The sequence below is a fragment of the Empidonax traillii genome, unplaced genomic scaffold (genome assembly GCF_003031625.1).
Source record: "Empidonax traillii isolate 1590-97213 ecotype Southwest subspecies unplaced genomic scaffold, ASM303162v1 scaffold1749:size64742, whole genome shotgun sequence".
Classification (NCBI taxonomy): domain Eukaryota; kingdom Metazoa; phylum Chordata; class Aves; order Passeriformes; family Tyrannidae; genus Empidonax; species Empidonax traillii.
This window is the reverse complement of record NW_020956942.1, coordinates 34,634-46,600: the sequence shown is the minus strand read 5'-3', so window position 1 is coordinate 46,600 and position 11,967 is coordinate 34,634. Positions and strand designations below refer to the sequence as shown.

General features: G+C 48.9%; 1 protein-coding gene across 1 annotated transcript; it reads left to right on the top strand.

The window, feature by feature from the left end:
* Positions 1-9,029: 9,029 nt before the first annotated feature.
* On the top strand, positions 9,030-11,596 carry LOC114070940 (histone-lysine N-methyltransferase SETMAR). Its single transcript, XM_027908569.1, has 2 exons — positions 9,030-9,109; positions 10,376-11,596. Exons 1-2 carry the CDS (start codon positions 9,032-9,034, stop codon positions 11,156-11,158), a joined length of 861 nt encoding a protein of 286 aa, XP_027764370.1. The 5' UTR covers positions 9,030-9,031; the 3' UTR covers positions 11,159-11,596.
* The last annotated feature ends 371 nt before the right edge of the window (positions 11,597-11,967 follow it).

The window sequence follows — 11,967 nt, the reverse complement described above, 5'->3', positions numbered from 1 at the left end:
TTGTCCCCATGTCCCTGCACAGGGCCCAGCAGCCTGGCACGCTGCCTGGCACAGCACACCCAGCATTGCCCAGGAGCAGGGAGTTAGCCATGCTTGAGCTGAAACCCCTGACCACCACAACGTTCGGAGGTGTTTAATGCTGAGGATGATGCTCCCTCCTCTGCAAAGGCTGCTGGTGCCAAGGGAGGTCTCCCTGCCCTTAGCAGCATCCAGCTGGAACGCAGGGAAGCAGAGCCTGGCTGGAGCAGGTGAGGAGCTTTGAGTGCCTGCTCCAGCCCTGGCACGCTGGCAAGGAGAGCAGCACGGACTCAGAGGACCCGAGTCTCAGCCACATCCTGCTGGGGAATCTTTGATGAGTCATTTGTCCTCCAGCCCTCACTTCCCCCGTCCTTCACTTGTCTCTGTTCTGAAGTTCTCCTGATGTGGTTAAAGAAATCAAAAGCACAGCACAGTGAAGCTCCAGCAGGCTCTGCTGACACGGATCAAGGCTCAGGCCTCTCTGGACTCGTGTTCAGAGTTCAGCTTCCCACTTTTATGTCTTGCTGGCCAAGGACCAACTTCTGGTGTCCCTGCCAGCCATCTGCCCTGGAGCTGAACTGAGACACAAAACCACTGAGAGCCTGATTCCAGTCCTGGCTTTGGAACAGACACCATGGTTTACACTGACTTTTCAAATGCTATAAATGTTTTCCACTCATTACACAGGTTATCCCTTCATTTTCCTCAAGTGAAAAATGTCTTTAGAATGACTGGAGTATTTATTAAAGCTTTTAGAACAATGAAATTCAAGAGTACATGAAAAAATAGATAGGATGTGGACTAGGTAAGAAAATCCACATTTACTCAGAAGCACAAATTATGAAAAGCTGTAAAACTGGAATAAGAGTATAAAACATTTATTACAGTAAGGGATTTAACTAAATTGTGTTAGGCTGAACAGTAGAAAATTGTCCTGACAAAGTGCTATTGATTAAGGAAATAACATCCCATGTGAATGGAGGGAGCCTCTTCAACTGACAATTAAAAACAATTTTGGACTGAAAATAGGCCCAGATCTCAGGTCCTTTTCCTGACATCTCATCATAGGCACCAGGATGGTTTTTCCCACCCGCCTTCTCCAAGAAACACTTTGGCATTCAGGAGACACAGAGGAAGTTTTTCAGCATTAACAGCTCTGTGCTCTGGTGCACCTGGAACGTCTGACTGCACAACAGAGATTTGGCTTTCAAACCAGAAAGCTTTAACTCTGACAAATTGGAGAGATTACCTCTCCCTACAAGCCTTGCTTCACTGAAATCCATACAGAACCCAGCAGAATATAAGCTGATTCATGTTTGGGGAGCCAGGGTTATTTCTTAAATATTCCCTGGCTAACAGAAATCAGAACTGCACCACTACTGCCAGGGCATCCCACCAGCTGTGATGGAAACCATGCCAGCCCAAGAGCTGCCCTTGGATTTGCCTTGGAGAGAAGCACAGCACCAGCTACTAACACAAAAATGAAACTGTCCCAGCCCAAAGCAGGACAAGCCAAAGCTCAGGTTAAAACTCTGCAAGAGATGGAAGAGAAACTTCCCCAGAGCTGGCAGAGCACTGCAAAGCACACAGTGGTTTGAATTCTGTTTCTTTTCTCAACTCACGGCATGTACCCAGTGAGCTGATGAGTGTGTTGGTCTGTTCTAGGAGAGGCCACCAAAAACCCCGGGAAGGAGCCTCTGTATTTTCCCAGGTCCTAGACCTTCCTACAGGCTCCCCCAGCACATGGAGCAGCATCGCACCGCCATCTCTTGGCAGATATTTAGATAACAATTTACCAAGTGCAGGGAAAAAACCGACATCAACAAGACTTTAGAAGATAAACATATATTTATATATATATATACACACACATAAATATACTAGCCAAACAAAAACATACTAAAATCTAGGTAAGGAGTCTGGTCTATATCCAGTTTATTTCCCTGACTCTCAAGATTTGTACTTTATGTTAGACACACCTAAAAAAACACGTGTTAAGAGTTTAAATGTGGTCTAAAAACCTCTTTTCTAAAAAATTTTTCTCCAAAAGAGAGTAACTAATTTTTAAAACCATCTTATATAAGTAGCACACAACCACTATCCTGAATCCAAGATTTTATCCACTTCATTAAAACAATATCAAATTGCCAGCAGAATTGTGAGCAAAAACATGGCCTAAAGTTCTTGGTCCTTCCAAGTATAGAAAACCATAAACAATCACAGATAGCAGAGAGCTGGGTTTCTAATTCTCTTTATCAAGCTCTTTATCCACCTCAGAGCTGTTAAAATCTAGTCTAAGAGCAAGTCCCTAAAACAATTTGGGAATTTAGTCATACTAGAATCTTCAGGGACTCCTAGAAATGTTACCCATGATTTCTGTAACTATGAGCAATTCATCAGCTGCAATATTACAACTCAAGCTTAATAAATACCCCGTGCAGCGAAAGACAAAGTCTTGGCAGGCCCAGCAGAGCAACACCCCTAAACCAGTCTCCAAGCACTGGTTTTTAGGGAGACAGCAACAGCTCTTGCAAAGCAGCAAACCCCGGACAGGGTCATTTCCCGTCATTCCAGCTCAGGGAACAGAAACAATCTGCAGCAGTTCAGCATCAAGTGGCTCTCTGCAATGCTATAAAAGAATGACAACAGCGTGGTCTGTAAGAAACCCAACCCAGAGTTATGAAGCTGCAAACACAGGGTCACTGTACTTGTTGACACACAGCCACGTGGGGCTGACCTTTCTGCAGTAAGTGGTAATTTCACTGACAACAACCTTTCGGTTCCAAAGGCAAGGGGAGCAAGTCATGAATCCTGCACTGGCAGTCTATGATGAGACTCCCAGCCCTAATTTAAAGGTCACCAACAAGCCTTTGAAAGCAAGATTGCTTTTCACCTTTTCCACGTTTCACAGAATGTCATCAGAGCTGAGCAGGCCGCAACAAAGCCACCCAGCTCAGCCTTCCCTGCAGGGCTCATCACCCCCTCAGACAGGCCAAAATTACCAGCAAGCATGTAGAAACAATCAGAAACACTGCTGGCACAACTAAGGGTTCTGCTAACCTGTATGACAAGAGTTCTGTCAGTATGTTCACTCTGGTAACAGTGGTGGAAATACTTTTGCAAACAGGAGCAGTGTTCAGTCCTCCCCCTTTGCCTGCTCAGCACTTGGTGATGTGGGCTGTGTGCACAGGACACGATTCTGCAGGTCAGTGGCAGAGCAGGATTAATGATTTCAGGGATAAATTCCTAAAAAGTTCCCTTGGAGATTCCCCACACCCAAAAACAGCGTTGCAGAGAACAGGAAGATAAAAATTGAGAGATTACATCAAAATTAATAACTTTGAAGGGTAATTAGTTTCCAAGGAACTGAAATTCTACGTAAACTAACTCTTTTTTTTTAGTAAGGCATTATTTCTTTTTTCCTTCCTAAATTTTCTGTGAGAAGGAACATTTAACATTTCAGCATTATGTCTTTGAGACAAATTGTTTATAAAGGTTACAGTGCAAAACTACATATCTTAGTGCCATAGAAGATGGTTTATTAATTGCCCTGGGTACGCACGCAGTCATAAATTTGTTTGTATAATTTGATGAGGGGAATTGATTTACTATCACAGTGAAATACTACATTAAACACTCATAATTCTTTCTTTATACTGCTCCTCCCCCCTTGAAAGCATCTGACTGCAGGCCACACTGAATTATTGTTCTGTAATCACCAAGTGATTTATTTAACCACAGCACACACAGTTACCATTAATCTGTATTCTTATTCTAATTTCACCTTTATGTTTTCTGTTGTCATACCAACAAGGAAAAATTATGGATTTCATCTAAACCAAAGTACAGTTATGGAGCAGCAAGACAAGATAAGGGACTTCTTTATTCTCCAGACACATCTTTTTCAACAATGCAAATAGAAAAAAAAAAAAAAAAAGGCAAAATAAAATCTTCCTGAAAGCATAAATAGTACAGAATCATCACATCGACAGATCCATAATATATTAAGCAAACATTGCTTGTGGAAAAAAGAAAACTAACCTATTTTTATTACTGTCAAATCATTTAATAAAGGAAAGGCTGAGAACAAGAAGTTACATGTGAGGAGGACAGGAAGGAGCTGTTCCTTGGTCCCTCATGCCTGACCCAACATTCGCTTGACCAACACATCTGGTGCTGCCGACACAGCAGCACAGCCCCTGTGCCACTCTAACCACGGAGCAGCCACCCTGCACAGGCCGAGGGAACTGCACAGCACACGTTTTGGGGACGGGCAGCCCAGCAAACCCCCAGGGAGCCCCTCCCTGTTCATCTCCTCCTCTCCCACGAGCACCACAGCGGGCAGTTGTGTCTCTGGCCGAGCGTTCCAAAGCGGCAGCGCAGCAAGGCAAAGCTCCAAGGCCGCTTTGCAGGAGCTGCTGAGCCCGCTGCAGTGCTAATGTAGTGCTAATACATCCTTTAAAACACTAGCTCAGGCCCCTGCAACTGCCCACGACACGTGTAGTCCATAAAAGACCCGAGTGGTGTGCGAACACAGCTCCCTCACCCCGAGGGAAATGCCAGGGGTCACCGATGTCAAATGAAGTTTGCTCAGACAAGGCAGGCAGGGAGCACAGAAGGAAGTTGACGTGCTCTTCAAAGGGAAGAAATTTGTCCAGTCTGCAAGGCAGTTCTGTGTCTCACTGGCAATGAGTTTCTTTTGAAGAAATACTGTTGCACAGAAGTCTATTTAACTGCAATGCTGTTATACGGCATCCTCTGTTACCAAAAAGAGAATACACTCAGGAAACACTCCCTGCAAAACACCAGCACGGTTTTAGCCAGGAGGGGGGTGGTCCATCTAATCTTTGCAAGTGGCTCACCTGCTGCTGTCAGGCCAAAATACTTCGTGGATGTGACTTTAATTAACTGAAATACATCCTGAGACTGATTTTCAGTGAACTACGTTGCTATTAATCAGGAAGCAATTTGCATGGCGGGAGCTGAGTCGTTCCCATTGTTCTACACTTGTTTTGTTTGTACCCAACGATGTGACAAAATGTTACGAAACTTTGTGAGTGCTCCTGTGTTGGCAGAGAGATTTATGGCTCATGTTACCCAATCGATGCTGCAAGAGCAGCACTGGGGAGGGATGAAGTGCAGAGCCCTGTGATAACCAGGAGCTCAACCACTGCTTAACTTCTCCCGTGTGCTGCTGCGTCAGTTTTCTTATCTGTACAAGAAAGGAAACAAAGTTCATCTCTCTCTGCAAAGCACTTGGAGATATTTTGATAAACTGTGTTATTCAAACACAGCATTTTCCAAGGTCAGCCCTCTCTGCACAGCTCAGGCACTGCTCAAATAACTGATCCTCACCTTCTCTGGGTTTACAAACATCACTATCAGAGCTCTCACTCCAGCATCCACTTCCTCATGGAAGCTTTAGCCAGATCGTTAGCACACAGCAGGGACAGCTCCAGCAGGCAGCAGTGGGGCTGAGGAATGACCCTACAAGTCTTGCTCCCAATCCCAGGGAGGGCCAGGGGCCTGGAAGTGAGTGGGCAGTGCCAGCCAAAGCCTCTGCACAGGCTGCAGCCACTCAGCACTCCAAACCCTCAGCCCAGACAGCTCTTTAATGGAGTTCACAGGCTGGAAAGCACAAAGGAACTGAGCTGGAGAGGGCCAAACCCCAGCTTCCTGGCTGAGCAATTACCAGAGAGTATTCATGTATTATTACACTTTAATCAGATGCACATGAAGGAGTCATGCCTGTGGTCATCAGATGTTTGTGACTAGCACTGCAGTACAAGCAAAATAACCCCAGACTGCTCCGAGAATGGTTCCAAAGCGGGAAATAGAAAAATATCTGTGTTTGGGCTCCCCATTTCAATGGCAGAGTGCTGAGGCAGGCAGGGGAGCTGCAGCCAGCCATGAACTCAGGTGAACAAAACCCTACCAGGACGTGCAGGTTCTCCCTTACCCACCCAGCCAGCACCCCCTGGGTGTGCAAACATCAGTCCTAACTTGTCCAGCATTGTCCCTCTACTGCACTTCACGGGGCACTGGCTTTTTACACTTCACTCCCTGCAAATCAATATTCTAATTGACACACCATGGATAGGCAGAAGGATACAGAGGACCTGCCTACCAACCTGATGGGGATGATTATCCAAAAATGAAGGTCAAATCAAAGGAAAAGTCAAACCTGTGTCCAGCCAGAACAGGAACAGCACAAAGTGAAGAGTCTCTAAATAAGGGAATTTTAAAAAAGGATCTAAGATTAACTACAGACACAACCTAAAGAGGGCATGGATAAAACTCTGAACCAGGGAACGACAGACTAAAGCCCCTTTGGAATGCCTGCACTCAATGCCACGATGTAAGAAGCACTTCAAGAGGCATCTCCAGTGTCTCACACAGGAGATGTGCTTCCTTTTAATGTAAAAGAGCAAGTCTAAATATCTGAAAACTATCTGAATAGGCTATTCAGAACAAAGTAGCACAACCCATGTGCGACATAATATCAAATACTTGAAAGGATACCTTCACAAGAAACCAGGAAGCCAAAGGGATCCCTCAAACAGGCTATTTTAGCAGAAGGCTTCTGATTATTCTCCCTGGGAGGCTGGCAAAGCCCTGGAACCAGGACCCTGGGAGGCTGTGGAATCTCAGGCCCTGAGAGTGTCCCAAAGCCCCCTGAGCTCCAGCACCTCGGTACCACACACTGCCCCAGCCTCCAAAACCCCGTAAAGGGAGAGGAAGACACAGCTTACAGTTCAGGCACACTTAACCGCCCACATTTCAGTTAGCAGAGGGATATAAGGAAATCCAAGAGCCTAGTGCATGCAAGGTAACAAAAACGATTCGCAGTCTCATCCCAGGCAGCAAAATGTGGTGCCCAAGAAATTCCAGCTGCAGCAGGTGCCTCAGTTCAGCATCACAAAGTTCACCTCCAGTTGACTCTTTCAGCTCCATTTTAAGCTTTCCTTCCACAATTTTACATAACAAGTGAAAATGAGCTTTCACCCAACCTGGACATCTCAGCAGTTCAGCCCATTCACAGTTCAACATCATAGAAGCCCTGGGTGGGGCAAGGAGGAGGAAAACACAGGATTTTCCGTGACCTTTTGCAGATTTCCAAACCTCATCCCCTGTACATACAAGCAATCTGTGTCTTTTACTACAGAGCACTGACTCATTACTTCAATCATTTCAAAACGGACGAGAATTCCATCTGGCATTATCGGATTAGCAGCCAAATTACACAGGTCTTGATCTAAAGGTCAACTCAGTAATAACAGAAAGCCCAAAACTAAAGTACATTTTAATATCTCCAATCACTCACCATTTCAGCATCTCCCAAAGCTGCTCTGCCACCTTCCCCACACAGGGAAGAGCTCACAGGATGAGAGCACCAACCCCAAGCAGGCAGGGCTTGGAGGCACCAGAAGGAACAAGACACAGCTGTGTGTGTTTAAACCCTTGCACCAGGTGCATCTCATTCAGTTCTGAGACACTGATGCTCTGGGTATACAGCAGCATGCACTAATCTGAGGTTTAAATGGATTAAAGTCTTCCCCCAAATTATACTGACCAGATACTGGGAGGAACTGATACCTCCAGAGATGCCTCTTCCCTTTCCTTACAGCCTAAGTGCAGTAAATAACCCATCCATGATCTTCCCACCAGTGCTGCTATCCCCATTACCCCCCAGGAACACAGATTTCACGGTCCAATCTCACCTGCACCTCTCCTGGTGCTGCTCAACTCCTCTTCCCAGGCAGGTGGAAGAGCGCACAACAGGTGATGACTCTTTTCATTCCCTGGATGCTGCAGAAAGAGGGATCAGAAAAGTCACATCAGTGACCACCATGGGGGAAAAGGAGACACGAGTGACACCTTGTTGGAGGGGCTTCTGACTCCCAAGTCTGAGGAGCTTATTTGTGGGTGTGATAATTGATTTCAGAAGGAAGACACACGGTTCACACAAAGGGCAAAAGGAGGTGAAATGATGGTAAGAGCTTCCTCAACCTCCAAAACAACTGATCCAGGGGGTGAGTAGAAAAGCTAATGGAACCACCAGCGTGTGAAGGACACACAAGCCTGGCTTTGCTTTTCCAAGACACAGCTGAGTTTGTAGCTCAGAGATAGAAGGTTTGGGTTAGATATCGGGAAGGAATTGTTGGCTGTGAGGGTGGGCAGGCCCTGGCACAGGTTTGCCCAGAGAAGCTGTGGCTGCCCCTGGATCCCTGGAAGTGTCCAAGGCCAGGTTGGACGGGGCTTGGAGCACCCTGGGCTGGTGGAAGGTGTCCGTGCCCGTGGCAGGGGTGGCACTGGGTGGGCTTTAAGGTCCTTCCAACCCAAACCAGTCTGTGATTCCAAGGCAGGACTGGGTTCCCTTTATCCAGGGAATTATGTCCTGCCAAAGCAGCCCAGGGAAGGCCGGGCTGGGCTCCGTTCCTGCGGGCACAGCACCTGCTGGGGTTGCCCCGTCCCCCAGAGCGGGAGGACACCTGAACTCACTAAAAACGAACCCAAAAAAGAACCGAAACCAACCCCAAGTACCTCCAAAACACGCAGGGCTTCACAGCCACGTGAAGAATTAAAACAACTCAGTGCTTTGCAAGTAACAACTGGTGGAAACACTTCACGCACAGCCCAGCGCGGTGCCCGGAGGGGCAGGGTCCTGCAGCAGCACTGCCCCGCAGGCCTGGCTAACAGCGTTCCCCGGGGCTATGCGGGGCTATGTAGGGCCACGCGGGGCTATGTGGGGTTATGTAGGGCCGTGCAGTGAGGACCGGGGCCACTGGATGGGTGCGGGACTCTGTGGGACCATCGGCGGGGTGCGGGACTCTGTGGGATCCCGCCTGGCGGGCGGGGCGGGACGGGGCGGGTCTCCCCTCACAGTTCCGCCCCGCTGAGGGGCAGCGCCACAACATGGCGGCCGCCCTCGCGGCGCTGTCAATCACCCCCGCCGCCCAATCAGCGAGCGGCCGCGGGCGGGCGCAGCCAATGGGAGGGGGCGGGGCGGGCCATGGCGGAGCTGAGCGGCGGCAGCGAGCCCGTGGCGGTGCCGGTGTGGCCGCCCGGGGAGAGCCCGCCGGGCTTCCAGGTACCCACCGGGACACGGGGGGGGACAGGGACACCCGCCGGGCTTCCAGGTACCCACCGGGACACGGGGGGGGACAGGGACACCCGCCGGGCTTCCAGGTACCCACCGGGACACGGGGGGGGGGACAGGGACACCCTCGGGCTCCAGCCCGGCCCGCGGCACCGCCGGCTGTGGAGCAGCCACGGCTCCTCTGGGCAACCCGCGCCGGGGCCTCGCCCCCCTCACAGCAATTCCTTCCTAAAATCTCCCCTAACCCTCGCTAGGAGAGGCCGTGGCAATGCAACATCAGACGGGCCACGCACTGTTAAACTGAGCTGTGAGTAAAGCCAAGCGAGTGGGAATCTGATGTTTATGGGGAAAAACAAACCAAACTTGGGAAATCAGCGCCATGTTTCACAACGCCCGGAACACGACCTGCTGTGAAATGTCACATTTAGCGATAGCGCGTCCCCCAGGCTGCTGAATAAAGCTTTGCACGCCGAAGGCAGAGAAGGAAGGAAGAATACACACGTAGCTGTGGTTATATCTTGGCTTTCAAATTTGGCCAAGTCTGTCAGGTTTTATTTCTCAGCAGTCTGGGTTCTGTAGCCAGTCACCTGCTGGGGGCATCGGTGTAACTACAGAACCTGATTTTCTAGCGGAATTAAGAGGAAATTTGAATGTAACAATTTGAAGAGAGAAATTGAAAGTATCTTCCGTTTTCACATAAATGGATATTTGAAATTCTGTGGCTTAGAATAGGTATAAACTAACCCTCTAAGTAGTCGTTGTTTTGAAAGGGGAGGAAATGAATAATACTTCGGTAATTCTGTAAATAATTAAATCTATAAATATTGTGTATAAATATTATCTATATTTATAAATAAATACATTTGATATTTTTATCAATAAAAATCATATAGAGTAGCCTAGACCTAATTACCTGACATGTTTTTTTCTGCTAAGCGTTGTTTGTTTTTTTTTCTGGCTGAGAGACTTATTTTGAGGATTCAGGCACTGACAGACTGTTGATTCTTTTTTTAGTCCACAGGGAATAAAGGATTTGCAACCTTTAAAACATTTTCGAGAAGGTGAGGCTTGGAGTCGGGAAGTTTACAGGGAAGTGAAGCGTTGATGGTTTAGCTCCCAGGGAAGTGAAGTGTTGATGGTTTCAGCGCAGAGCCCACTCTCTGCCAGGCACAGGCTCTTTGCAGGTTGTGGTTTCCAGCACTAGTGATGATGATGATGATGATGATGCCGAGGCTCTGAGTGTCGCTCTTTCTGCAGTACAGCCCGGACAGCGTGGCCGGGGCAGACGGGGAGATCGACCCCACCGAGATCACCCTCGCGGGCTGTTCGTGCCGGAGCAGCTCCTGCGTGGCCGCCGAGTGCCCGTGCCTGCGCCGTGGGGACAACTACAGCGGGCCGTGCCTGCTGGGGGCAGAGCAGGAGGGCTTTGCCCGGCCCGTGTTTGAGTGCAACGCCCTGTGTGAGTGCGGTGAGTCGTGCCAGAACAGGCTGGTGCAGCGGGGGCTGCGGCTGCCCCTGCAGGTGTTCCTCACCCCCAGGAAGGGCTGGGGGGTCCGTGCTCTGCAGCCCGTCCCGCGGGGCAGCTTCGTCTGCGAGTACGCCGGGGAGGTGCTGGGCCCCGCCGAGGCTCGGAGGAGGATCCGGGCCCAGGGCCCCCAGGACTCCAACTACATCATGGCACTGAGGGAGCACCTGCACGACGGGCGCGTCCTGGAGACCTTCGTGGACCCCACGCGCGTGGGGAACGTGGGCAGGTTCCTGAACCACTCCTGCGAGCCCAACCTCTTCATGGTGCCCGTGCGGGTGGACTCCACGGTGCCCAGGCTGGCGCTGTTTGCAGCCAGGGACATTCCTGCTGGGGAGGAGCTGTGCTACGATTACTCTGGGAGGTTCCATAATTCATCGGGAAGCAGCGGAGAACACAAACCTTTGGAGGAGGATAACAGACTGAGAAAGCCCTGCTACTGCGGTGCCCCCATGTGTGCTTCCTTCTTACCTTGGGACAGCTCCCTCTTCTCCACACCAGACAGTTCTCCGTAGCCTTTCAGCCTCAGGCTTGCCTAAAAGATCGGGTTTTCTCCAATAGTTAAATTGCTGCTAAATAAAACTCTGTGTTCCAACAAGGAAGCTCGTGTGGGTTTGAGTAGCAGCTGAAAGAGAAGGCTTTGAGAATAATTTCATGCAACAACCCGGAGACTTTTCAAGGTGGACGATACAAGGGATTATTGGAGCTTCAGGATGGTCCAAAATCAGTTACTAAGCCAGGCCTCGTGGTTTTGCCTTGACTTCCTCTGACAGATTGGTGTCTATTCAAGCAGCTCTCACTTTGAGAAAATCTTTCAGAAAGAATTTGTACCTTTAACACTTGTACATGGAAAGGACGTGTGATAACAGCAAGAAAAGCCACTGAAAACTGCACAAGAAAATGGCACCAGGGAACTCTGACATTTGCAATAAAGGCATTAGGTTTCTTAAAACCCATCAAATCATTGTTTTGAAATTACTTGCTGTACATTTTTTTGTTGCACTAAACATAACTAATTATTCTTTGTGTCCCCCTCTCCCACCTCCAGCCCCACGTAGCTGCATACCAGCATTGGATGGTGAGTGACTGGCTGTTCCATTCCCATTTAGCCCCTGTGGAAGTAGGGCAGGCTCCAAGGAGCTGAACATCCCATCTTTTCTAACCACATCAGCCCTGAGGCTCCTGTGGTCAGATCTCTGCAGTAACAGCAAGCAGCACATCCCTGTTACTGCCCTGCACTGTCAGTACCCAGGGAGCAAATCCAGGCCCTGCAGGATGAGCCTGACAATTGACTGAGTGTAGAAATACAAAAGTGCATCTGCAG